The sequence below is a fragment of the Dipodomys spectabilis genome, unplaced genomic scaffold (assembly GCF_019054845.1).
Source record: "Dipodomys spectabilis isolate Male_0828 unplaced genomic scaffold, ASM1905484v1 ptg000095l, whole genome shotgun sequence".
Lineage (NCBI taxonomy): Eukaryota > Metazoa > Chordata > Mammalia > Rodentia > Heteromyidae > Dipodomys > Dipodomys spectabilis.
Genome location: NW_024870772.1, coordinates 33,721,835 through 33,746,256, shown reverse-complemented (window position 1 = coordinate 33,746,256; position 24,422 = coordinate 33,721,835). Strand labels below are relative to the sequence as shown.

Sequence of the window (24,422 nt, the reverse complement as noted above, 5' to 3'; positions counted from 1 at the left end):
TACTCAAGACAATGTTTTGCAAGGTGGAAGCTGTAGATGTCATTTCACACAGTGAGCAACGACATGTTGCATCCTTAGAAATCCAGACATAAAAAGTCATTCCCATGCAGACTCTGCATGGTGAAAGAAGCTGGAATGCAAGGAGTGTGCAACACCGTGTCAAAACACCCTGTGGGGGTCCAGCACTATGCTGAGCAACTGTGGGATTTGGCGTTCTGGGTATTTTGTTTCGTTTTCAGTACTGGGATTGAACTCAGAACCTTGAACTCAAGTACTGACCATTTGGGCCGTGCCTTCAGCTCTTTATTTTGTGCCAGTCCTGGGCTTGAACTCAGGGCCTGAGTGCAGCCCTTGAGCTTATTTTTTTTTGCTCAGTGTGAATGCCCTACCACTTGAGCGATAGCTCTACTTCTGGCTTCTTTTTGGTGTTTAGTTGGAAATAAGAGTCTCATGGACTTTCCTGTCCAAGCTGGCTTCAAATCACAATCCTCAGATCTCAGCCTCCTGAGTAGCTAGGATTACAGTCTTGAGCCACTGATCCCCAGCTCTTTTAGTTTTAGGATATTGTTTTGTTTTAGGTGGTGGTGGGGGATTGAGCACTAGGGTCTTCTGCTTTTGCCCAGGCTGACCTCAGACTGTGATCCTCTTATTTCAGCTTTCCCAGAAGATGAGGTCACAGACATGTGTTTCTATCCATGGATAAAAATTGTTAGTGAAAAAAACTAGACAAGGCCCTGGTTGTATGTTCAGAGCACTCCAAGTTCAAAGAAATGAGGACAAGCAAGCCTCTCCCTCCATAGGCAACCCTCCTCTTTCACCCAAAGTTGTCTTGTAGAATATTGTTTTAAATCAGCACTCCTTCAGATGGAAAGGCATGAACTATGCCAGGTTCTGCCACAGTGTCCGGGACCCACCTCTGAGTTCTCTCTCCCAGATAGCCAACAAAGTACTTCTGCCTCACAAACAAGTACATCAGTCCAGCGAAGGCAGCAGGAACTAAGGGAGAAATGAAAACATCTGGTTTAGTTTTGCAGCCACTTAAACATGTTTTGTGAGTATAGTGACAATAAAGACTTAAAGCAATCAACAGTAGAAACAAGATCCAGCAGAGCCACAGAATCTGGTGGTAGAAGGTCATCTGAACTTCAGATAAAAGCCAGGGGGCCGGTAGACAATGGAGAACTTGAGTAACAATTATACGACCTTTGATGAGTCCTGTGGCATGATGTAGAAAATGTTGTTTAGCTGTCATGTCCTGTGAATCCTTTCAACATAACCAGTATCAACATGTCTAACTTTAGATGTGAAAAGTTGGGCTCAAGTAGCCATAAAGGTTGTGTAAGACCATCATGTAGTAAGCACGGGACAGAACTTGAACTTGAGCCCAGCTCTGGGACTGGTTGTCTTGAAGAATAGCGTAGCCCTGGGGCTTCCCACAGCAGAACAGTGGTTCCATGCATAATTGTTACTGTCTGGAGAAGATCTCTCTGGTGAAGGAAATTCCCTTTGTATTTCAGCCTGTTGGTAAGAAGGTACAAGAGGCACCCCAAAAGCCCCCTGAGGTCCTGAACTTGGAACTGGGAGTCTCTGTTCCACAAGCGAAGAACCAGAACTGGCACTAAACTCACTCTGGGAATGGACAAAGGCTGACTACAGCTTCCAGGTAACAGGGAGTGGGGGTGTGGGGTAGGCTTGTAGAAATGAAAGCATTCAGGCCTTACGACTGGCAAAAGAAAAAAAAAGAAAAGCTCTGTTCTGACTTGCTGATCCATTTCCCTGTGGATGGGAACTCAACTGAACAGGACCAAACAGATGCCAGGTATAAAAAGGGCATACACCATTATTTTCTGTGGGGTACTGGAGAAGCACCCATAGTAACCTGTAGTAACATAGTAGTAACCTGGGCCACCTGGACCATCAACTGGGAACATATTGAGACCCTAAAATTCTAAAATTTAAGCACACCACTTGTCTCTTTGGGCCTTGGGGTCCTGCTATGTAAAGTAAGGACTTTAGGCTAGAATGATCTCTTAGAATCCTTCTAGTTAAAATATCCTACAATCTAATTGGGTAATGATGACTCATGTCTGTGATCCTAGCTACTTAAGAGATCAGTTGTGTTTTGAGTATAGCTGAGTAAAAAGTTCATGAGATTCCCATCTCAATGGAAAAAGTCAGACATGGTAGCACATGCCTGTCATTCCCAGGTAGAGCCAGAAGTGAAAATAAGTGGCTCATGCTCCAGAACACCCTGAAGATAAACCAAAACCCTATCTCAAAAATAACCAGAGCAAAGAAAAACGGGAGGCGGGGAGAGCTGGAGATATGGAGCCCAAGAAGTAGAGCATCCCATAGCAAATACAAAGCCCTGAAATCAAACTTGTGTACCACAAAAATGAATAAATAATATTCTATATTCATAGCAAATAGCAATAATCAGGGCTGACTGATGCATTTGGGCCAGGCAATGTCAATGCTTGTTTTGACAGAATATGCATATTCTGAGGTCTCCAAAACACTTTTAGACATCTTTTGAACCTACCTAGTTAGAGATACTGTGGACTCATCTAGCTCATATGTCAGCTAGACATGAAAGGAATCATAGTTCCTAGTAGGAGCATAGTTTGATATGATTTTTTTCAAATAATGCCAGACATGATTCTTGCATCACTCAGGATAGAAAATAGAAAATAAATGGTAAGCTAATGGCAGCTCTACAGGCCCAGGGGAACGCTACACAGTGCCCCTTGGGTGGCTCCTGCTAGCCTCCCCTAGCCTTCATCCTTCCTGGTACCTTGTTCTTGGCATCCATGTATCCATTTGTCCACTTTTCCCTGATCCATCTTGACCATGAGTGTACATTTCATGTTGTCTCTGCTTTATTCGGCCCCTCAATATACCAACCCTATGCCTGTATATCCAGGCACAGATCTCAGTAGATGGAAATTCAATGTCTATTTAATATGCAAATTTAGAAAAATACAAGAAGATGCTTGTGAAAACTCTGGAATTTGGGACTGAAAGATCTGGGTCTTAGTCTTGCCCCTGTGGCCTGACAGTTAGGTCATTTGAACAGATGACTTTCTCTTCCCAAACAAAGGATCCTCACAGGTAATGAGAGGGATTGATGTCCATTCCATATACTTTCCAGAGTGGGGAGAAAATGACAGGTTTAAGTAATTCTTCAGCAGATGGCTCATGGCCTCTTTGAATGGGCCTTCCTGGAACTGATCACCAAAGCTGACAGATGCCAGCGATGGCTAAGCCGACATGCTAAATCTCCAAAATCAACCAATAACTATGACTCTCATTTCTATTTAATTTGTGTACATGTGTGTGTGTCTCTACTGGGGCTTAAACTCAGGACCTGCATACTGTCCTTTGGCTTTTTCTGCTCAAGGCTGGCACTGAACCATTTGAGTCACACCTCCACTTCTGGCTTTTTGCTGTTTAATTGGTGATAAGCATCTCATGGACTTTCTTGCCTGGATTGGCTTTGATCTGCGATCCTCAGATCTCAACCTCCCGAGTAGCTAGGATTACAGGCTTGAGCCACCAGCAGCCCCTTGCTCCATTTAATTTTGAATCAACTCTGGGACCATCTATTCTTCAAGGGCCACCACGCCAGGAGCTTGTTAGCAGAAGAGCTAAGCAACAGCGAGTCCCAGAATAGATGCTTCAGGCGCTGTCGTTTATATGTCTTTGTATCTGAGCACTCTCATTTATAATGCCCTTGTATCTGAACTAACACTGCTTAAGGATTCTGAGTCACATTTAGCCTTAAACCACCCCTGACAGCACAGCCGCTCTCAGCCAGCCCCCAGGGAGCAAGTATTAGCAATGCATTATCACTGGAGGAGAGCCACCCAGAGCATGCTGGGAACAGCAGGTCCTAGGGCTCTCGGCTCTCCTGGGCTTCTCATATCAGAGCTGGAGGTCAGGCAAAGGCTTTTCAACATAGAGCTTGCCTTTTTAACCTCTGTGAGATGCACATTCTAGAAAAAAAAAAATTCTGAGTTACCTTGGCTGCAGAGTAGCCCCGCAGTCCAAAGCACCACTAGAAAAGTGGGGTACGCGTCCACACAGTTCTGGCTGTCAACAAGAAAGAGAACACGTGTTATTGTGATATGCGCTGAAAATTACCTGGAGCCCCAAGTTAGTGACCAGCAGCACTGTGCAAGAGTCACAAATCCCTTTGATCACTCCAGTTACATCCTCCCACTAAGACCCACATAACAGCCACGTCAGCAACACACTGGCAAGAAGAAAATACATGTTAAGGATCCATTAACTCGGCTCCTAGAGGGAAGCCATCAAAAAGCTTGGTTTCCTGATGTATTCACCTTGGCAGCCTTCCCATTCCTGGCTGCATCCGTGCACTTCTTGGAACTGAAAAGTGAGCAATGCTGACAGCAGGGTGTGGTCCCAGTCAGGGTATGTGTAACTGGGGGGAAGAAAAGCCTGACTAACGACTTCAGTATAGCAGACACACATCAGCAGAGCAGGCTAAGGAGGAGAGCAGTCTCTGAAGCATGAAAGAAATCAGGATCCATTCACAAAAACTGATGGGAGAAAGTTAGCATGCCAATGGCTTGATTCCTATGTGTCAGAAACTGTCCTTACCTCACATATAAAGTAGTTCAAGCTGGGTATGGAGCTCACACCTATAATCCTATCTCCTTCGGAGGCTGGGTGGGGGTGGGGATACCTTGGACCAGGCACTGAGCTCTCAGTTGATGTCTATTGTTACCTGAAATCCACCCTTTTCCTCTGAGTACACTAGAGCACTCTAGGAGTTTCCTCAAGCTTGAATAACCAGTGGCCACAAATTTAGTGGCTTAAAAACAATACAAGTTCCAGACCCTATCCGCAACTGTGCTCCTTCAAAGCTCACTCCCAGGCAGTGCATCTGGCCCCAGAATTTCTCCTGAACCTGTAGCATCTCCTGTCTGAGATCTTCCCATCTCCATCCAAGTCCTAGGGCTGGAAGGCAACTGGGAAGAGAATGGAGGAAAGATATCCCAAGAATTAAGCAACAGGCATACTCACAGCTTGATTCCTGTCAGGCAACCATGAGGAATTAAACCATATGGGAAATCTATCCTCCTTGCTGACACCCAGCCATCACCTCTGGCTTCATAAGACACTCCAGCAAGAAGAGCCACAAGCAAGAAAATCATCACTAGAGAATCACCTGCACTGGGGTTATCTCCAACAGAGAAAGAAGAAAAACTAGGAAGGAAATGGAACAGAATAGAAGAATGAATGGACGGATGGATGGATGGATGGATGGACGGATGGATGGACAGATGGATGGACGGATGGGGGAAAGGACAGGAGGAGTGAAGAAGGCAAGGGGAGAGAAGGAACATAATTGTCTCCCTCCACTGGTGGACTGAGGTCACAGGTCCCCAACTCTGTTTCTCCCATTCCTTCCTGTCCTGTTACATTGTGTGTTCAGCAGGTATGAATGGGGACTAGAAATGGGAGCAGGACAGACCCAGCTCCTGCAGCCCAGAGGCAGGAGAAGACACTAAAGATGAAATGTGCACATTCATTCATGTATTCAGCCATGAAGGGTTGCACACGGGATCCCCGCCAAGCACCGTCAGGGGCTGGGATGACCACTCTCCCTATGAAGTGTCCATTCTGGAAGGGGGATTCCGGCAACACACAACACAGAAAGTATACTATTTGTAAGCTGATGATAAGAGAGAGGGAGGGACAAGGCAAAGCAGGGGAAGGGGAGGGCTGGGGAGGTTTGCGATTTTAACAGAGGGGTTTGTGATGAGATGACATCAAGTAAAGACTCAGAAAGAGAAGAGGAAGTAAGATAAGCAATTAATTATCTAAGAGCATTTGAGGCAGAAAAAAATTGTGCATATATTACATATGCAAAGGTCCTGAGGTATATGCACAAAGGTGGGTCTGGAGTGTATAAAGAATAGTAAGAACACTTGGAAAGGAATGAATGAAGGGGTATGTGCAAAAAAATAAAGATGGGATCAGGCAGGCCCTAATTAGGAGATGAGATCTATAGGTCTCTGTGAGGATTTTCATCTTTACTCAAAGGAAAACAGGAAGTGAGGATTTGAGGCAAAAAGAAGAAAAGAAAGAAGGAAGTAAAGGAAGAGAAACATACAAGTAATCATTTTTAGAGTGTACTTGTTTCCTGGAGCTTCTGTAACAAATCACCGCAATCTTAGTGGCTGGAAGAAAAAAAATACAAGTTCCAGAGGATAAAAGTCTGAAATGGATCTTCCTGAGCAAAATGAAGGTGTGTGCCAGGTGGTGGTGGCTCGTGGCTGTAATCCTAGCTACTCTGGAGATTAAAAATCGGAGGATCACAGTTCTAACTCAGCACAGGCAGAAAAGTACTATGAGACTCTTATTTTCAACTAATTATCCAAAAGCCAGAGGTGAAGGTGTGGCTCAAAGGGAAAAGCATCAGCCTTGAGTGAAAAAAAAAAAACAAGCAAGGCCTTGAGTTCAAGCCCCAGTACTGGCACCAAAATTTATTCATGAATTAATTAATTGAAGTCAAGGTGTGGCAGGCTTATCTTTATTCGTCTCTGTGGAGAATGTCGGGTTCCTGGCCTCTCTCCCCTCTGCAGATCTCCAGCTTGTTTTGACTCCTGGCTGTTTCCATTTTCAGATGTTAAACCTGCCTCCTCCTTCTCCACTTAAAATACCCTGAGGATTACACTGAGTCCTACCCAGATGATCCAGAATAACCCCTAGTGAACAACCAGCATTCTTCCTTACCAGGGAAATGTAATGTATTGGGGGTAGGGAGTGTCTCAGGATTAGGATGTGGGCATGTACTGAAGGCCATTATTCTGCCTACCACAGAATTTTGTCCCTGTTGTAGATGACAAACCCAGGCTCAGAGCCATAAACTAACTCTCCCCAGGCTCCCAACTAGGGGTGGAGAGGTCAGGCTCCACACCTGGAGGATCCATCACCAAAGCCAGGCCTGAACCTCTGAGCAATCTAAATTAAACACTAGGTGGCCTCATGAGGAATTTGCAGTCCACATGGAGACTATAAATAGACCTAAAGTGTGGAACGCAATGGAACAAGACATGAAGAGCTGAACATGGGGAAGAGCACATGACTAGAACTTAGTCCTTATTCTGACTTTAATCAGCTGCTCACCAAGGGCAAAGCATCTTTTTGTTTTTGTTAGTTTGTTTGGGGGGGGGGGGGAGTGTGTGAGAGAGTATGCTGGTACTGGGCTCTTGAACTCAAGTTCTGGGTGCTCTCCCTGAGCTTTTTGCTCATGGCTGGCACTCTACTACTTGAGCCACACCTCTACTTCTGGCTTTTGGGTAGTTAATTGGATAAAAGCATCTCACAGACTTTTCTGCCTGGACTGTCTTCAAACCTCAAGCCTTAGCTCTCCGAACTTGAGTAGCTAGGATTACAAATGTGAGCCATGGGTGCCTGGCTAAACTAATTCTAATTTTCTAATTTTCTAACCTACAAAATTAAGAGATTGGAAACAATTCTAAGACTCGCTGAAGATCTGAAAGTCAAAAGTCTAAAGCAGGGATTCTCAAGATGTTGAAAGGAAAATCGTCATACAAACCACTTAAAGATAATAAACTAAAATAAACCAAGATAATTAATTGATCAATTAACCAATGAGGCATGGGTTCTCGAGGATGGTCTTGAGAACTTATTAGAAATGCAAATGCTTGTCCACCTCAGACTTCCAGAATGAGAAGGAGCTAGAGGAAGGTGCTGAGGGATCTATTTCAAAAAGCTCCAGGAGTGATCCTGGCTACAGCATGAGGACCACTAGCTCATGGCTTGCAAACTCTCTGAGCAAAGATGCTTTCCTAATTGCTCAGGTCTCAGGCCTCCATGGCACCACTGAGAAATCTGGTGCTGTGGTCTGGATCTTAGTAGTATCTTCCAAAGTTTCATTTGATGCTATTAATGGTGTTGGGGAATCTTTAGGAGATGGGGCACAGAGTCAAAGACCCACAGCTCATGGAAGGTGCGTCCTGAAAGGATTGTGGCAGCCTGCCTGGCTTCTCTCTTCTTCCTTTCCCTCCTCTGTCTTGTCCTGCACTCCCCTACCCGCTTCCTCCCTTGCCTTTCTCCTTCCCCTCTCCCTCTCCTATTATTTCAAATAACCTTGTTTCCTAATAAAACATGGTCTGTCTGGGACAGAATGGATCTCTCCCAACTGGCAGAGAAGAAGCTCTTCCTCTCTTCCTTGGGCTAACACAAGCCAGTCCTATTCAAAATTACCAGTGCTTGCAAAGCCCCAGGTCCACATGCCCCTCCTTGAGAACAGGAGCCATAGAGCCACTAGGGGGACCCACAGGGCCTGTTCACAATGCCAGGGCTGCCATTTATTGGCTATGTGAATGTGCATGCATTTCCTGGCCTCATAGACTCTCCAATTTCTTCCTCTATAGGATGTGAAGGAAGATATATGTAATTGCCTCCTTTGCCATTGACAGACTAGAATGAAAACAGTGCCATGTGGCTTATGAGAATCGTTCAATGAACAGAGGCAATTATTGTTTCAATATCCTCCTTCCTACCACGGTGGAAATGTCCTGTCCTGTCCTGACACATTACACTTCTCTGGATTTTTGTTTGAGCTTTATGCCATTCTTTTCTTCAAACCAGAACTGTTAACCTCACTTCTACTCTCATTTCTTGAAATCTAAACTGGAGCTGTTAGGCAGGTCTCACAGGAATTCTCTGTGCTATGTCTAATTTAATGCCCTACATGCTCACTGTCATGAACAGAACTTGTGCTGTTTTCTCTTTCATTCTTCTCCACTTTCAAGAGTAAAATGCAGGAACACTGTAATGGGGGGGGGGGGGGGGGGCATGTGTTTATGTGTGGTGGGAAGGAGTGCTGAGTAATTGAACCCATGACCTTGCACATTTTAGGCAAGTGCTACATCACAGAGCCACTACTGTTCTGTTAATTGGTTTGAATTAATTTCATTTAAGTAAGGAAGTATTACGACTAAGAGCAGTATAATAACAATATTGGTGCAAACCAATAGGACCATTACAAACGCATTATCTTCAAATAATTGTTCAAATCTACACACCTTGAAATGGAGTCTACATGGGATGCTGAGAGGTGCAAGGAAGAATATTTTGGATATTTCCAGAACATGTTCTGATAACAGAAAAAGAAAGGGGAGGGAAGGAGAGGGAAGACTGGGAAAGAGGGGAGGGGAGAGAAGAGAGAAGAGGAGAGGAGAGGAGAGGAAGAATAGGAGAGGAAAAATAAGAGAAGAGCAGAAGGGGAGAAAAGTTGAGGGTAGGGAAGAATCTACGATTGAATAAGACATTCTTCTCTTGGAGAACCAAACATCAGACTGCCTTTTAGCATATTAGAAGTTCTCAAAATTCTGCCAGTAAAGAACCTGCTCTTCTTTGTGACCGTTGCTAATGATCCATGAACGTAGAATCCATATTGCGCATTTTAGGAAATTACACAGCTCTGGACACCACTCTCCTTTCTGCAACCAGTGTTTACTTGCACAAAGAGGAACCAGAAGTGCTACCTAGAATATTAAGGGCCTGATAGTGGTACATGTCCACTGGTACTAGAGCATAGACTTATATATATACATATACATATATATTTTTTTTCAATCACCAGTACTGGGGCTTGAACTCAAGGCCTGGGTAGCTTTCTCTCAAACTTTTTGCTCAAGTCTGGCACTCTAACACTTGAGACTGACCTCCACTTCTGGCTTTTTGCTGGTAACTTGGAGATAAGAGTTTCACAGACTTTCTTGCCTGGGCTGGCTTTGAATCGTGATCCTCAGATCTCAGCCTTCTGAATAGCTAGGATTTCTTTCTTTCTTTCTTTCTTTCTTCCTTTCTTTCTTTCTTTCTCCCTTCCTTTCTTTCTTTCTTCCTTTCTTTCTTTCCTTCTTTCTTCCTTCCTTCCTTCCTTCCTCCCTTCCTCCCTTCCTTTCTTTCTTTGTTTCTTTGCCAGAGTAACACATTAAGTGTATTAAACAATTATTCCAACTTTCATATAATTTCTGACCTTCAAGGTCCTTTTCTTTTCTTTTTTTATAAGTTTTTTTTTTTTTGTCCGTCTCCGGGCTTGAACTCTGGGCGCGGTCCCTCAGCTCTTCAGCTCAAGGTGAGCACTCTACCACTTGAGCCACAGTGCCACTTCCAGTTTTCTAGTGGTTTATTGAAGATAGGAGTTTCACAGTCTTTCCTTCCCCGGGCTGGCTTTGAACCTCAATCCTCAGATCTCAGCCTCCTGAGTAGCTAGGATTACAGGCGTGAGCCACCAGTGCCCGGCTCTTTTTTTTTTTTTTATGTTTTTTATTGGGAAAATATTGTACAGAGGGGTTACAGTTACATGAACAAGGTAATGAGTACATTTCTTGTCAAGCATTGTTTCCTCCTCCTTTGTTTTTCCCCTACCATCCCTTCCCTCCCACCTCCCCAACTACACTCCCCCACCCTCGCCTAAATTGTAAAGTTCTTTTTTCAACATGGTGACTTGTATACCTCATTGTTACAATGGGTCAACCTGTATTCTGATTTAAACATTACTTTTCTTTCTGTTTTCTTTTTTCTTTTTCCTTTTGGTACAAGACCAGGACTCAACCTTGGTACCTGATGCATTCACTCATTGACTAGTAATCTATCAACTGAGCCAGGACTCCAAGTGCAGAGCTATGCTCTTTATATGTGAACAGAGTCAAGTTTCAGCTCCTTTTGGGTCTTAATCCCTGCTTGACTGGGTGATGAGCAGCAAGACAGATCATTAGGAAAGGCCAGCTCTGCTCTGATGCAATATGAGGGTGGGGTGACTGTTAACCACAAGCTATCTCCACCAAGCAATAGTCAGAGTCTAGCTAAAAAGCACACATTGGGCTTTTCCCTCCACCAATTTCATTTACCCTAGATACTATTTTTCCTTTATTCATGGGCATGATCCACACACTCCCTCACCCTATCAACCCTATCAACATATGGCAGGCCTATTTATTCATAAATAACATGCACATACTACTGTCCATCTATATATGAAAGATGGTGTGTCAGGCTCTAGCACACTCCTAGCTACTCAGAAAGCTGAGATCTGAGGATCGTAGTTCGAAGCCAGCCTGGGCTGAAAGTCCATGAGACTCTCATCTCCAAAGAACCAACCAAAAGCCAAAGCCAGAAATGAAGGTGCAGCTCAAGTGGTAGAGCACCAGCCTTGAGTGAAAAAACTAGGGGACAATGGCCAGGCCCTGAGTTCAAGCCCCAGTACTGGTACACACACACACACACACACACACACACATTGGGTATAGTTTTATCTCTTGTGTTTTAGATTAAATGCATGCTCTGTTCTTCCTACATTCCTGTGGATATGTTGCTTTTGGTGCTTAGGGAAGCCACTGGAAAACCTACTGGGAGATGACTTCCTACTAAAGAAACCCAGTCATTTCCTGGAACAGACCAACAGCTTTGGTGCCTCTGGTTCTTGCCAGTGTGTGGAAGCCTGCTACGCTGATGTCTGGTTCCTTTGTGCCATTGCCAAAGGCACGCATGAACAGTGGTTTGGGCCAGGGAGGAAGTGGTCTTTGTAAGAGAACCACAGCAGTATCTGAGCCACCCTTATCTTAAGGAAAGCTCTCCATCCTTACTTCCTACCTCTCCATGCCACCTCTCCCTCCCTTCCTTTCTCCTCTGATAGAAGCGAAGTTGCCACTTTGCCAAGACACAGGGGTTTTGAGAATTAGTTTGAGTACCCACATGGTGTGGGTCCCCAGATACAACAATCATCCATCCCTCTCCCTTCACGTCTTCTTACCTTTGGAAGAAATGCAGAATTTCCAAACCACACTTCTAAGTGACACAGCTCAGCCACCAGCCACACCACGGTACTTCTGCAATTTGGAGGCTGGCAGCCAGTGAGGTCACGTGTTAACTCACTGTCTTCTTAGAAACATAGCTATTTCGTTCTTGGTGGGGGAAGTGACACAAATGAGGCAGCCTGAGCAACCCGATTTCTTGTGCTATGCTGGAAAATATAGAGACTTCACTTCCATGCAGAGGCTAAAGAACTCACAAGAATTTAGGCCCTGCACCTATAATCCTAGCTACTCAGGAAGTTGAGGTCCGAGGATCAAGGTTCAAAGCCTCAGAAAAATCCAAGAAATTCTGATTTCCAATTAACCAGTAAAAAGCCCAGAGATATAGGTGTGGCTTGAGCTGTAGAACTATAACAGGTTTTAGTAAAAAAAGCCAAGCAAGAGTTGAATTCAAGTCCCAGCACACACACACACACACACACACACACACACACACACACCCCACATACATAGAACTCAGTGTCCCAACAAAAAATATAATCATCTGGGTGGCAGGACACTGCTACTAGGTAAATGATTAAGGCTCCATTAGATTCTATTCTTTCTACTTTTCTTTTCTTTTCTTTTTTGTCAATCCTGGGGCTTGAACTCTAGCTTGGGCACTGTCCCTGATCTTTTTTTGCTCAAGGCTAACACTCTACCACCTGACAACCCTGTTTCTGGCTTTTTCTGTTTATGTGGTACTGAGGAATCCAACCCAGGGTTTCATGCATGCTAAGCAAGCATTCTACCACTAAGCCATATTCCCAGCCCTGGATTCTATTCTTAGAGAAGCTGACACCCCTTTCCTGATCAGATTCCATGCACTTCTTGCACATAATGTGTCTTTCTTTTTTCTTTTTTGGTCATGAGGCTTGAATGATGGGCCTGGGCACTGTCTCTCAGCTTTTCACCTCAGGGCTAGCACTCTACCACTTGAGCCACAGCGCCACTTCTGGTTTTTCTGGTGGTTTATTGGAGATAAGAGTTTCACAGACTTTCCTGCCTGGGCTGGTTTTGAACCATGATCCTCAGATCTCAGCCTCCTGAGTGCTAGGATTACAGGCGTGAGCCATCAACACCCAGCAATGTGGCTTATTCCTAAATGACCTCTTGCCCCCCCCCCACGCCCCCCGTCCCAGCAAATGCTACAAAAAGATTCAGAGCCCCTCCAAATAGGTCAATATTCTTGTCATGTCTTTTAAACTGATTAGGAGAACTAACTAGTGCACCAAAGTCCCAGACGTTAAAATAAAAATCTTCCACCAGGGACCACCAGGTATTGATGGATCACATTTAATCCAAGCTATTTGGGAAGCTGAGATCTAAGAATCATGGTTCAAAGCCAGCCTGGCAGAAAAGCCCATGAGATTTTTTTTTAATCACAAATTAACCAGCAAAAAGCCAGAAGTGAAGTGTGGCTCAAGTAATTGAGTACCAGCCTTGAGTGAATAAATCAAGTGAGAGCGTAAGGCCTTGAATTCAAGCCCCAGTTCTGGCACTTAGAAAAAGAAAAGTAAAAAAGAAATCTCTGTATAGGCTTTTCAGCAAATGGTTTCCCTGAGCTGGGACTGCTGGAGTTTCCTTACAGAGCTTGCTATGAGAGCTTGCTACCTGCTAAGGTTGTAGCAGGTCAGTGGCATAGAGGGGGAGGAGTCTGAGGGTGCTTGGTGGGGGCTGAATGAGCCGCCAAGAATGGCCTGAAAAGGCAGAGGGGTGAGGAAGGATTAGGAAACCAGCCCGTGGCGACTCGGCCATGTGTCCTCAAGCGGTTCAGACCCGGCAGTGAGCTGTTTTAGAAGCTGGTGGAGAAAAGAAACCACAGATGTCTGCTCACAATGGTGAAGACTGTCTCTAGTATTCCCTCACACCTACACCTCACAGGATGAGAATGTTCCCTATCTAGAGGGGTGACTGCCTGGAGAGGGCCCCTCTCCCATCTACTCCCACAGAGACTTTGCTTCTGCGTGAGTGCTTGTCCCTGAGTTTATTCATACTGCTCCTGACTCTCAATATACATCCCTCTGGTGGTTACAACTCCGTTCACAAAGGAGCCCTGGGGACCTCCGTGTCACCTCTGTCTGGAACTGAAGGCCCGCTCCCTACTTCAGCCCACTGCACAGTAGGAAGCCTTCCATTCCGTCACTGGCAGAGGAGCAGCTCTTTGGCTGATCTATTTAAATACATTCTGCATAAAGAAAGAGGCACATATTTGCATAACATCCTTTCCGATTTGCATCCTAAATAGAACCTACACCCCTCTTCCCTGAGCTGTCCAGGTGTTTCCAAACAGGGCTTCTATTCAAAAATACAGAGCAAGAGAAGGGAAATAGCATTGCACAATACCCTGTACTTTCTGTTCTTGTCCAGGTTGCTTAAGGGAGCTGTTGTTAAGAAACTCATTGAGGTCACCTGCAGACTGCCACCAGAGAAAGGAAGGGCAGCTGGAGGATGGCTTTGCCAGTGGACACTGCCTGTTGTTTGGCAGCCCATAATGGCCTTAAGACTGGTATGCATTTTAGTGGGCTCTACCAGACTCACCCACTGGAAAATGGTCAGCTCCCCAGAGACTGGTTCTAAGTATCGGGAGCCACAGAGGCCACATGGCCCCCTCCCCCAACCTCTCATTTCTTCCCTCTAGTACTGGTGCTCACAAATCTGAGAAAGGGCATCCACAAAGCCCTCCAGGTGAAGTTCAGCCTTCTGGGAGCCCATTGGATGAGGCAGACAGATTGTGTTGGTTGATAGTTCTCAACCTTGCAAGGAAACTCCATTGTGAGTCAACAGCATCAGGATTTGAACTCACTTGGCAGTATAGACCCGCTCAAAGGCAAGGGTTCCAGTCCTCTGAAAGCTCCGCCCATTCTGCATCCTGCTTTCGTGCTCCACCTTGTGGGCAAAGAACCCTGCGGAGGGAAGATTTGGATCTGGTTCATTTCAGGCATGTTCAGGAGATGCATTTAATTGTTTAAATAAAACATTAAAATGCTTCTATGCTGGGCATCAATGGCTCACACTCTGTAATCCTAGCCACTCAGGAAGCTGATATCTGAGGATTGTGATTCAAAGCCAGTCTGGGCCAGAAAGTTCATGAGAATCTTATCTACAATTAAACATTCAAAAGCAAGAAGTGGAGCTGTGACTCAAGTGGTAGGTAGACTGCCAAAAAAGCTAAGAAACAACCCAAGGCCCTGAGTTCAAGCCCTAGTGTATACACACACACACACACACACACACACACACACACACACACACACACACACACACACACACAGAGTTTCTTACCTTGATTTAGGGAAACTGTAAATCTTCTCCCTCAAGTGTCATTTAGAAGAAAAAAAAATGTACTTAGCATGTGCTATCCCCTGGTCACTACCCTTGGACTTGATGGCACAGTAGCAAGCAGAACATAGCTCCTGCTTTAAGGTTCTTGCAGTCTAAAGAAGCAACAAGTAAAGCAAGAGATGCTCAGATGAGATCTCAGGAGTTCAGAATGCTACCAAGAGTCAAAGCCCACAGCTTAACTCATTGTTTGGGTCACAGAAGGACTTGTAAAGAAAATACCACCTAGGATCAAATCTGAAGAACAAGAAGAAATGAGTCAAGCAGCTATCAAGAGTCATAACATTTGCAAAGGTCCAGAAGGACAATTGTCTGTGGTTGGGGGATGAAGACTGGGGATCAGGACCCAGTAGGTCTCAGATGAGTAACAAATTATTCTTTCAAGAACATGCATCTGTTATCCCTTCCCTTGTGCCAGATATTTTGCTTGCATCTGAGAACTTACAAGACAAAGAGCTTCAGACTTATGTCCTAGCAAGGACAGTAGAGGGAGAGGCAGATCATACACAGTAAACAAACCACATACATTAAAACTGTAGAGTGTGCATTGTCCAAAGAAAAATATACTCCTTACCTGACATATGTAACTGTACCCCTCTGTACATCATCTTGATAACAATTAAATTTTTTTTAAATTGCAGAGTGTGGTGAATGATGGATAAAAAAGAAAAATGTCTCTGAAATATGCTCTCTCAGATGCCTAGAGTGAAGCTCAATGGGAAATAGTATCTAAGACAGGGTCCAAAAAAGAAATGTCCATGAGAGCCAGGTACTATGGCTCATACCTATAATCCCAGCTATAGCAACAGAAGGCTGAGACCAGCTCCAGGCAAATGCATGACACCTTATCTGAGAAATATCTAGAGTAAAAGAAAGGACTGAGGTTATGGCCCAAGTGGTAGAGCACCTGCCTTGTAGCACAGGCCCTGAATTCAATACCACTAGGAAATTGGAGTGAAAGGGGAGAGAAGAAGAGAGGTTGAGTATCTATTGGATTTTGCAAAGTGGTTGTGACCTGGGAGGAAGCCACATGAAGAGACTTAGAATTTAGTTCTATTTGAGAGCAACATGAATTGATTAACAAGGATGGACTTAAGCAGAGGATAATCAGAAAGCCACTCTATCTCCAATGTCATAGGTGTTTACAAGCATCAGAACAGAGGAAGGATGTGGAAATTGATTGGTGGGGGGGAGGTGTATGAGTGTAAGAGATGCTTGGGTGTGACTTCAGGTTGAACTGTGGGGAGACGAAGACTCCCTTGCTCTCCTCACTCTCTTATGTTATTCGGTGTTTCTATTTCAAGAGTGGAAGGAGGAAGTTATGAGTTTCCTTTTTATCCACTTTGTATTAGTCTCCTCAAAAGAAAATGAAAAAAAGACATGAAAAGGGGGATGTATGAATTGTATAAATGAATAAGTCTCTTACAGTTTTGGCAAAAAATACACTCTTTATGGGACTCTATGCATTTTGTGCATACCTGTGGAATCAGGAATTAACCACACTCCAGGTAATCTGGTAGGAACTTGATATACATTTGCTTATTGAGCCTTGTCCTAACTCTGTGAAGTGGCTCATACTGTCCCTGCTCTATAGACAGGGACACCACCAGTGGCGGGGAGGGGGGTGGGGAGTCACTTGATCAGAGCCACTGCAAAGTGAAGCTGGGGATTCAAAACTAGCTGAGCATCTGTCTTCCCCCATGCTGTCATGTGAAAGCCCTCCACAGGACTCCATCAGCTACCCAGGGTATAATACATCTTCCCATCTGAGAATCTCAACCAAGCAGAAAGTTGGAAAGGATTCCGATCCCTTTCTTTCCAGAATCCAAGATGGTGCCCCCATCACCAAGCATATAAACAAGGCTAGTATTACCAAATGTAGAGTATATTTTCTCAACCAGAAGCACAGCTTGGCTACCCTTCTCAGCATCTGCCTCTTCTCTTCCCATTCCTACTCAGAAAAGGAAAATCTTCCCTTTTTTCCAAAAAAAAAAAAAAGGAAGCTCTCTACCCATAATCTGGCCCATCCTGGCTGCCTTCTTTACATCTTTGTTGCTGTCCCCATTCCTAGAACTCACAGTCTCTTCTGTGCTCCCTATCCTACCCATAAAATCAAACAAAAGTAAGAATGCCTCGGTCCCATTAATATTCTACCAGGGATGATCTCTCCTTTTCTTTGGCAGTTGTGGGGCTTGAACTCAAGGCCTGGGCACAGTCCCTGAGCTTTTCTGCTCAAGGTTAGAACTCTATCATTTTGAGCCACACATCCACATCCTGTTTTTGGTTCGTTAATTGGAGATAAGAGTCTCACAAACTTTCCTGCTCAGGCTGGCTTTGAACCACGACCCTCACAACTCAGCCTCCTAAATAACTAGGATTATAGACATGAGCCACTGGTGCCAGGTAACCTCTCCTTTATTAGACCAACTTGGAAGAATTATCTACATTTGCCTTCTCCGAACCAGCCACTCACTCCCAGCCTCTTGTAATACTCTGGTAGGTTCTAGAAACTATATGCACAAAGACCATGAGCACACTGAGCTTGTCTAGCTGCTAATAATACTAAGTCAAAACTAGGAGAGGGGACCCTCACAGATTGATACAGCTGCAATTACCAAGAGCCCAGCACCTGCAGGGTGAGAAAACTGCAGGGCAGAGAACTCAAGAGCTCAAGAACTCAAGTCTCTCAGGATCATCTAAGATCTTGAAATTTAATTAATCATCAGGTCCATATGAATCAACAGCATGATTGACACAAGTCCTCAAAAGAAGAACTCATATGTCAATTCATTTGACAGAACTGGTGTCTGGGTGTCAGAAACAGATTCCCAGCACAAGGGACACCTGTCTTCATTTAGAAGTGCTTGGAAGGGGGGCTGGGGAGACAACTCAGTGGTAAAAAAAATTCATGTTGTGTATGCACTAGACCTTATGTTTGGTTCTCAGCACCACCAAAATAAAAGGAAGGAAAGAAGGAAGGGAAAGAGGGGAGAGGAGAGGAAGGGGAGGAGAAGGGAAGGGGAGTGGAATGAAAGGAAGGGACAGGAAGGGAAGGGAAAAGAAACAAGAAAAGAACCTCAGAAGGGGAGAGGCAACGCAACCCAATGATCAATAATAAAGGCTCCAAAACCAAAGCCACATGGGAAACAATGCTGCAGAAGTGATGTTACAAAGAAGTAGCAGGCACAAGGAAAGCTATTCCAGACAATGGTACTAGAACCACTGACTGAAAGACACAGAGTGGTAGATCTCAGCTCAGGAGAACCAACTTCCTGAGAAGTGAGTGCCTAGGAAATGAACAGGAGGCAATATACATAGAATGAGGGTTTGTTCTCTAGACAAGACAGTTAAGTTTGAATACCAGTTCCATCTCTACTGGCTTGGTCTAAACCTCTAGGTCTTGCTGTGTTTAATCTTTAAAATAGGAATGAATAATACACCACACATACACACACACACACACACAGATCTCAAGATGTAAGCATTAAATAATAATGCAAGGTACCGCAGCACAGAACATTGTGCTTAACCCAAAGTAGACTGAAGAAGAAGAAGGTTGTGACCAGTGGGCTGTACACTCCCTGTAACCGGAGTGCTCAGACAGGAGAAATTGTGGAGGAGGGTGTGATGTAAATGATATTGAAAACTGCAACACCTGTCTCTATGGTCTTGAAGAATGAGTACACTGACATGGAGGATCAAGTAAAATGGTAAAGATTTATTAAAGGAAACGAAAATCAGAGCTCTTGATAGATAGGAGGGGAGGGGGAAACACCGCTTGAGATATGTTGTGCACTGGTTTAATAAAGTGTCGCTAGGAGAAAACTATGTGACTTGCAAGATCATTGGAGAGCCTGCAGGACCTATCAGTCCCCAGCAGAGGATCCACATCTCCTCCACAAGCCTTTAGGCCCTCTGACTGGATGATCGTTCTGGCACACACCGCTGGTGTCCAATCTGTCTGTTATTCGTATGTAAGTTTTTCAGGGGCAATGGGCCGTGACATGATGATGCCCAGAGGCCCAAATGTGCAACTGTTCACGGTCAGGATGATGTGAAGCCCGGAGGCCGGCACAGAGGACCATGGTGAGGGATGCAGAGCCTCTTTGGACAAGAAGCTTTGCCCTGATCTCCCAGCCAGGCTCTTTAGAGCCCATCCGACTCCAAGCTAGATTGTCAAGCCTCCAAAGATGGTGTCTAGGGGTTTCATTGTGAGTGTGTGTGCTGAGAGGGAGCAGCAGATCCATGGCAGCTCAGCTGTTTCACACAGCGCTTACAGACCCTCAGTATAGAAGACTATCCCTTCTCAGCTCAGATGGGACTTGGAGGGGGGATGGGGAGCTGCTAACCTCTCCCACCTTCGCCCACACCAGTAGGGATGTGGGAACAGTGCCCCTAGTGGAGCTCATCTTTCTTTCCTCGGCATCCTCTCTCATCACCAGGCCTGGCTCAGTGTTCCCAGCTCTGAGAAGGCAAACCTCCCCTCAGTCCATCCTTCCCAGCTCATGAGGCTGCTTTCCTTTGAAAAAATCAATTTTCTAAATACAAATGTCCTTTGCTTGTGATAGGTTTGATTCCTGGTAAACCCATCGTATATTGGAGACATTGGTGATTAAAGATGTGTTTAACTCTCTGGGCCTGGTAGTTCATACCTATAATCCTAGCTACTTGGGAGGGAGATGGGAAATTACAGTTTCAAGCTAGCCTAGGCAAAAAATAAAAAGAGTTGAAAATATCCCATCACATACACACACACACACACACAAAGCTGGATGTGGTAGTATGTATTTGTCAACGCAGCTGCATAGGAAGCATAAATAGAAGGACCATAGTCTAGACCCAGATTTTTTTTAAAGGTAGAAAGACCCTGTCTCAAAAATAATCAGAAACTGGGAGATGAATAGCTCAAGTGGTAGAGCACCTGTTAAAAGTGCAAATGCCTATGTTGAAATCCCAGAACTGCCAATAGTAGGCTAGATAGATACATACACACATAGATTCACAGATAATAAATACATGTAAGCTAATCAAGTTGTCAAATGTCACAGCCAAGCCAAGGCTGCCTGCCTTAAACATGCTCAGAATACTGCGTGAACAGTTGGACAATGCCATGTAACACAAACCCTATTCTATAACAATAGTGGATGTTCATGCAATTTCTTGAGCAGAGTACTTGAAAGTAAAGAAACAAAGTCTGTATAGGTTCACTTAGACCAATCAGAAAGTCAAAGATTCCTAAATGGAGCCAGCATGTTTGCCCCAGGTTCACCTCACATCTAAGCTGACTGGAGAAAGTGGTGGTGCTCTTCCTGTAACTGTCTGGGAAACCCAGCATTGGTAATTCTGGAAGAAGTGTCTCGGAAGGATACATTTTAAAGTTTCTCTGTTGTGCTGGATCTACATTCAGCTCAATCACACTAGAAGAAAGACACAAGTTGAAAAAAAGTCTTGATGACTAAAGAATGTTCAAAGGCAGAGGAGGAAGTCGTGCAAGACAGGCTAGGCTCTGTTCAACCTCAGAAGACAGACAGATGCTGTCTTGTTGTCTTGGGACACAAACAGAGTGTGAAGTGCCTAGTAACGACATGGGATTAAAAAAAAAAAAGAACAAGAAGATCCCAGAATGGCCTTTGGGGGTTGGAGGGAGGAAAATATAACTTTTGCATATTTTTATGGTTGCAATATGGAAGCTAAGTTAGAATTACAAAGAGCGGCTTTGAGCCTACATCTATCTGGACCTTCTCATTTGCCTAAAAACTCAGTTACAAATAAGCAGAGGTGTGATGTCCCAGCTCATTTGAATTATTTTTGTTACCCTGAGAAGGCATTTTGAACAGTGAGAAAAGAAAGAAAAGGAAAAACAAGTCCTCACAGATGATCTCAGATGACCTGGGAGCGTGGGTCATACCCTCAAAGGACAACACGATTCATCTAACCACAGGTGACAAGGACAAAGCACAGAAACTGAGCTCAGATAGGACAGCTTGGTGCAGTCATACTGAGTCCACATTCTTCTAGCTGGCTTCCCTGGGGCTGGAAAGGGCTGGGGCAGTCTAATATCTCTAATATCGCTCACCCAGCAATGTAGCTCCCTGCTTATTGGCAATGTCTCCCCAGCCAGGAAGCCCCCATTTCACACAGCAGTTCATGGAAGTCTTCAGGAGAGATCACTGTGTCCTGTCATTCTCTTCTATGGTCAGTGTGCATGCCTGTTATCCTAGCTGCTCAGAAGGTTTTAATCTGAGGATTGTAGTTCAAAGCCACCCTGGACAGAAATGTTCATGAGACTCTCAGATCTAATAAAACAGCAAAAAGCCAAAAGGGGAGCTGTGGCTCAAGTGGTAAAGCACCAACCTTGAGTGAAAAAAGCCAAGTGAAAGCATAAGGCCCTGAGTTCAAGCCCCAGTACGTGCACGCACACACGCGTGTGCGCACACACACACACACACACACACACACACAAAATTTAATTTAGACTCAGACTTTCCACCATTTCTAATTGTACCTCCCACCAGCCAAATAATTAGAAATCTTGGGGTTGGAGCCATGGCTCAAATGATAGAGTGCCAGCCAAGGAGCAAATGCACCAGATATCAAGTTCAAGTCCCCGAAATCACACCATGTAACTCCAGTGTAGTAAGAGAAGCTAAGCAGCCACTGGATGGTGGAGGGCCTGGTCCCTGGTACATCCCAGCAAGGAGAGGAGAGGAGTTCTATTCCCACAACAGGGAGACTTGCAGCTTGCCTGAGCCCTCAATGAAACGGAGCAGGAGAGAATGAACTTGATCTTCCCAGCGGATCCCAGTCCTAACTGCCCAGGCCTATGAGAGGACACTGGCCCCCTGTTCACCAATGATCATCAGGCATAAAGATAGGTATGGGGAAGGAAGGTTAGGGTTAGGGAAAATGCCGCCCAGAGCTAAGAATCCACTGCACACCTATCCATGCAACTTTTCAAAAGCTGCTGGTTTGCTGTGGCCTTCTGTCCCCTTTCCTTTAAGACAGGAGCCACATTTCCATGTCCTCAGGGACCCAGGTCCTGGCTGGTGCAGACCAAGGTCTCTATAGGTAGACACATGGTGACTATTTATCCCACCCACCCCTTCTCAATGTGCTAGAGACAAGGAAGCCGCAATGAAAAACAGCAGTGAGAGGCTTGAGGACGGGGCTGCCTACTTGAGTCTCTTGTTCCCTCTCTGAGCTGCTATTCGATGGTGTGATATAATGGGGTATTTGAATATGAAAATGTTTGGGCCCGTAAACAGTGAAGTGTTGATCCATGGAGGAGCACACTTGACTGTGCAAAATGGGGTCTTTTTGATGGGGGTGAGATGTGGAGAGAAGCCTTGGGCTGTGCCCAGAAAGCAAAAATCACCATCTGTCCACAGTCAGAATGGAGACCAAGGGCATAATATCCACAGTAATCCAGTCTACCAGGTTCCAATTTGTGACAGTAAACTCATTCCAGAATTACTGTGAAGCTGTAGCTGTTATCCTTAGTAATTATGCTCTTGTTGTCCCTAGCCTAAGAAACCATAAACCAAAGCCACTGCTAGAGACACTTATAAAAATAACCTGGGGCAGCCAGGAGCTGGTGGCTCGTGCCCGTAATCCTAGTCACTCAGGAGGTGGAGATCTGAAAATCCAGGCTCAAAGCCAGCGCAGACAGAAAACTCTCCAAGACTCTTATCTTCAATTATCTAGCAGAAAACAAAAACAAAAGCTAGAAGTAGAGCTGTGGACTCAGGTGGCAGAGAGCAAACCTTGGGCGATAAACTTAAGCAAGAATTGCAGGCCCTGAAATCAAGCTCCAGTACCAGCACACACACACACACACACACACACACACACACACACACACACACACAACCTGAGGCCAGTGGGCTTAACTCAAAACTTTAGAAACAGTTCTACTAGTCCTGCCTTTTTGCAGATCCTGCAAATGCAAATCTCAAACAAAGATAATTCTCTCTCTCTCTCTCTCCTTCTCTCTCTGATACATATGAAAGACTTCAATACATTGCTATAGAGAAAGAATGTATTATCAAAACGCATAAAAGAAAAACAACACGTAAGTAAATAACCATAAGGTGACTTTCACTTTATATCTCTCCAATCCACTCTTCTTTTTTTTTTTCTTTCTTCCTTTCATACACAGATGGCAGGTAACCTTAGTTGTAATGCAGGTGAGCACCACGCCAGACGTCTGAGTGATCATATGTCTCCTGCCCCCCTGTCTGGGCTTTTTGCCACCCACCCCCTTCCCTGGCCACATTAATTAATAGTTAAAATGCTGATCGCAGGCACCAGTGGGGGCAGGGAAGGGGAGAGACTGTACCAGCCCTTCAGGTTGCTGCCTCTCTCTGCAGCAATGGTGAGTCAGCTCATGAAACAAAGACAGGGGGAAAATTTCACATTCACCAGAAATCCATGCACCTCTATACATTCGAATACAAAGAAACAAGTAGAGAAGGCAAACCTTATCTTAGGCTGTGTACACAACAGCCTAAGTCTGACTTACAAACAGCTACAAACCAAACACCCCTCTGATCCCAGAGTGAGGGGCTTCCCTTACCATTCTGGATCACGCTGATGAGGGTGACAATGGCCAACAAGACAACATTGCCCAGGGTCTCTTGGTCCATGCTTGTGGCAGGCTCTGCAGAGGGGAACTGGTCTGGCCCCAGCACCACAGCCCACTGTTCAGGAAGGGGAAGTGCAGGCCTGAACCCTGCCTTTCCTCATTGCAGTTTCCTAGTGGCTCCAACACACTTAAACATAGGACCTCCTCCTCCTCTTCCTCCTCTTCTTTCTTCTTCTCCTCCTTCTTCTTTCTTCTCCTCCTCCTCCTTTTTTCTTCTTCTTCTCCTCCTCCTCCTTCTTCTCCATTCTCTTTCTCTTCCTTCTCCTCCTCCTCCTCTTCTTTCTTCTCCCTTCTCCTCCTTCTCCATCTTTCTTCTTGTCCTTCACCTCTTCCTCCTCCTACTACTTCTTTTTTATTGGCTACCAAAATGTCCAGTCAGTGGTTCCATGTGACCTACCTGCCAGGAGAATCAGGGCTTGGAAGAGAAGCCTGGAGGTGGTAGCGTGTTTTCCTGCATGGCCTTGTCATAGAAGGCCTCCTTGAGATGCTCCAGAGTGAATCCTGGACTAAAAACCTGCCCGGCAGAAACAAGAGGATCTGAGAGTCACCACCATTCCTCGTGTCAGCAAAGAGAGAGA

The 24,422-nt window shown here is 45.0% G+C and overlaps 1 protein-coding gene across 1 annotated transcript in view; it reads right to left on the bottom strand.

Annotated features, from left to right (window-relative positions):
• Window positions 1-23,912, bottom strand: part of LOC122112684 (arachidonate 5-lipoxygenase activating protein) — a 32,355-nt gene extending 8,443 nt beyond the window's left edge. Inside the window, exons 1-4 of the mRNA XM_042685569.1 lie at window positions 23,776-23,912; window positions 14,665-14,764; window positions 4,022-4,092; window positions 915-996 (exon numbers count right to left, since the gene is read on the bottom strand). Coding sequence (XP_042541503.1) covers window positions 915-996; window positions 4,022-4,092; window positions 14,665-14,764; window positions 23,776-23,845 — 323 coding nt within the window. The 5' untranslated portion in view covers window positions 23,846-23,912. The remainder of the gene's footprint in view (window positions 1-914; window positions 997-4,021; window positions 4,093-14,664; window positions 14,765-23,775) is intronic.
• Between the last annotated feature and the right edge of the window lie 510 nt (window positions 23,913-24,422).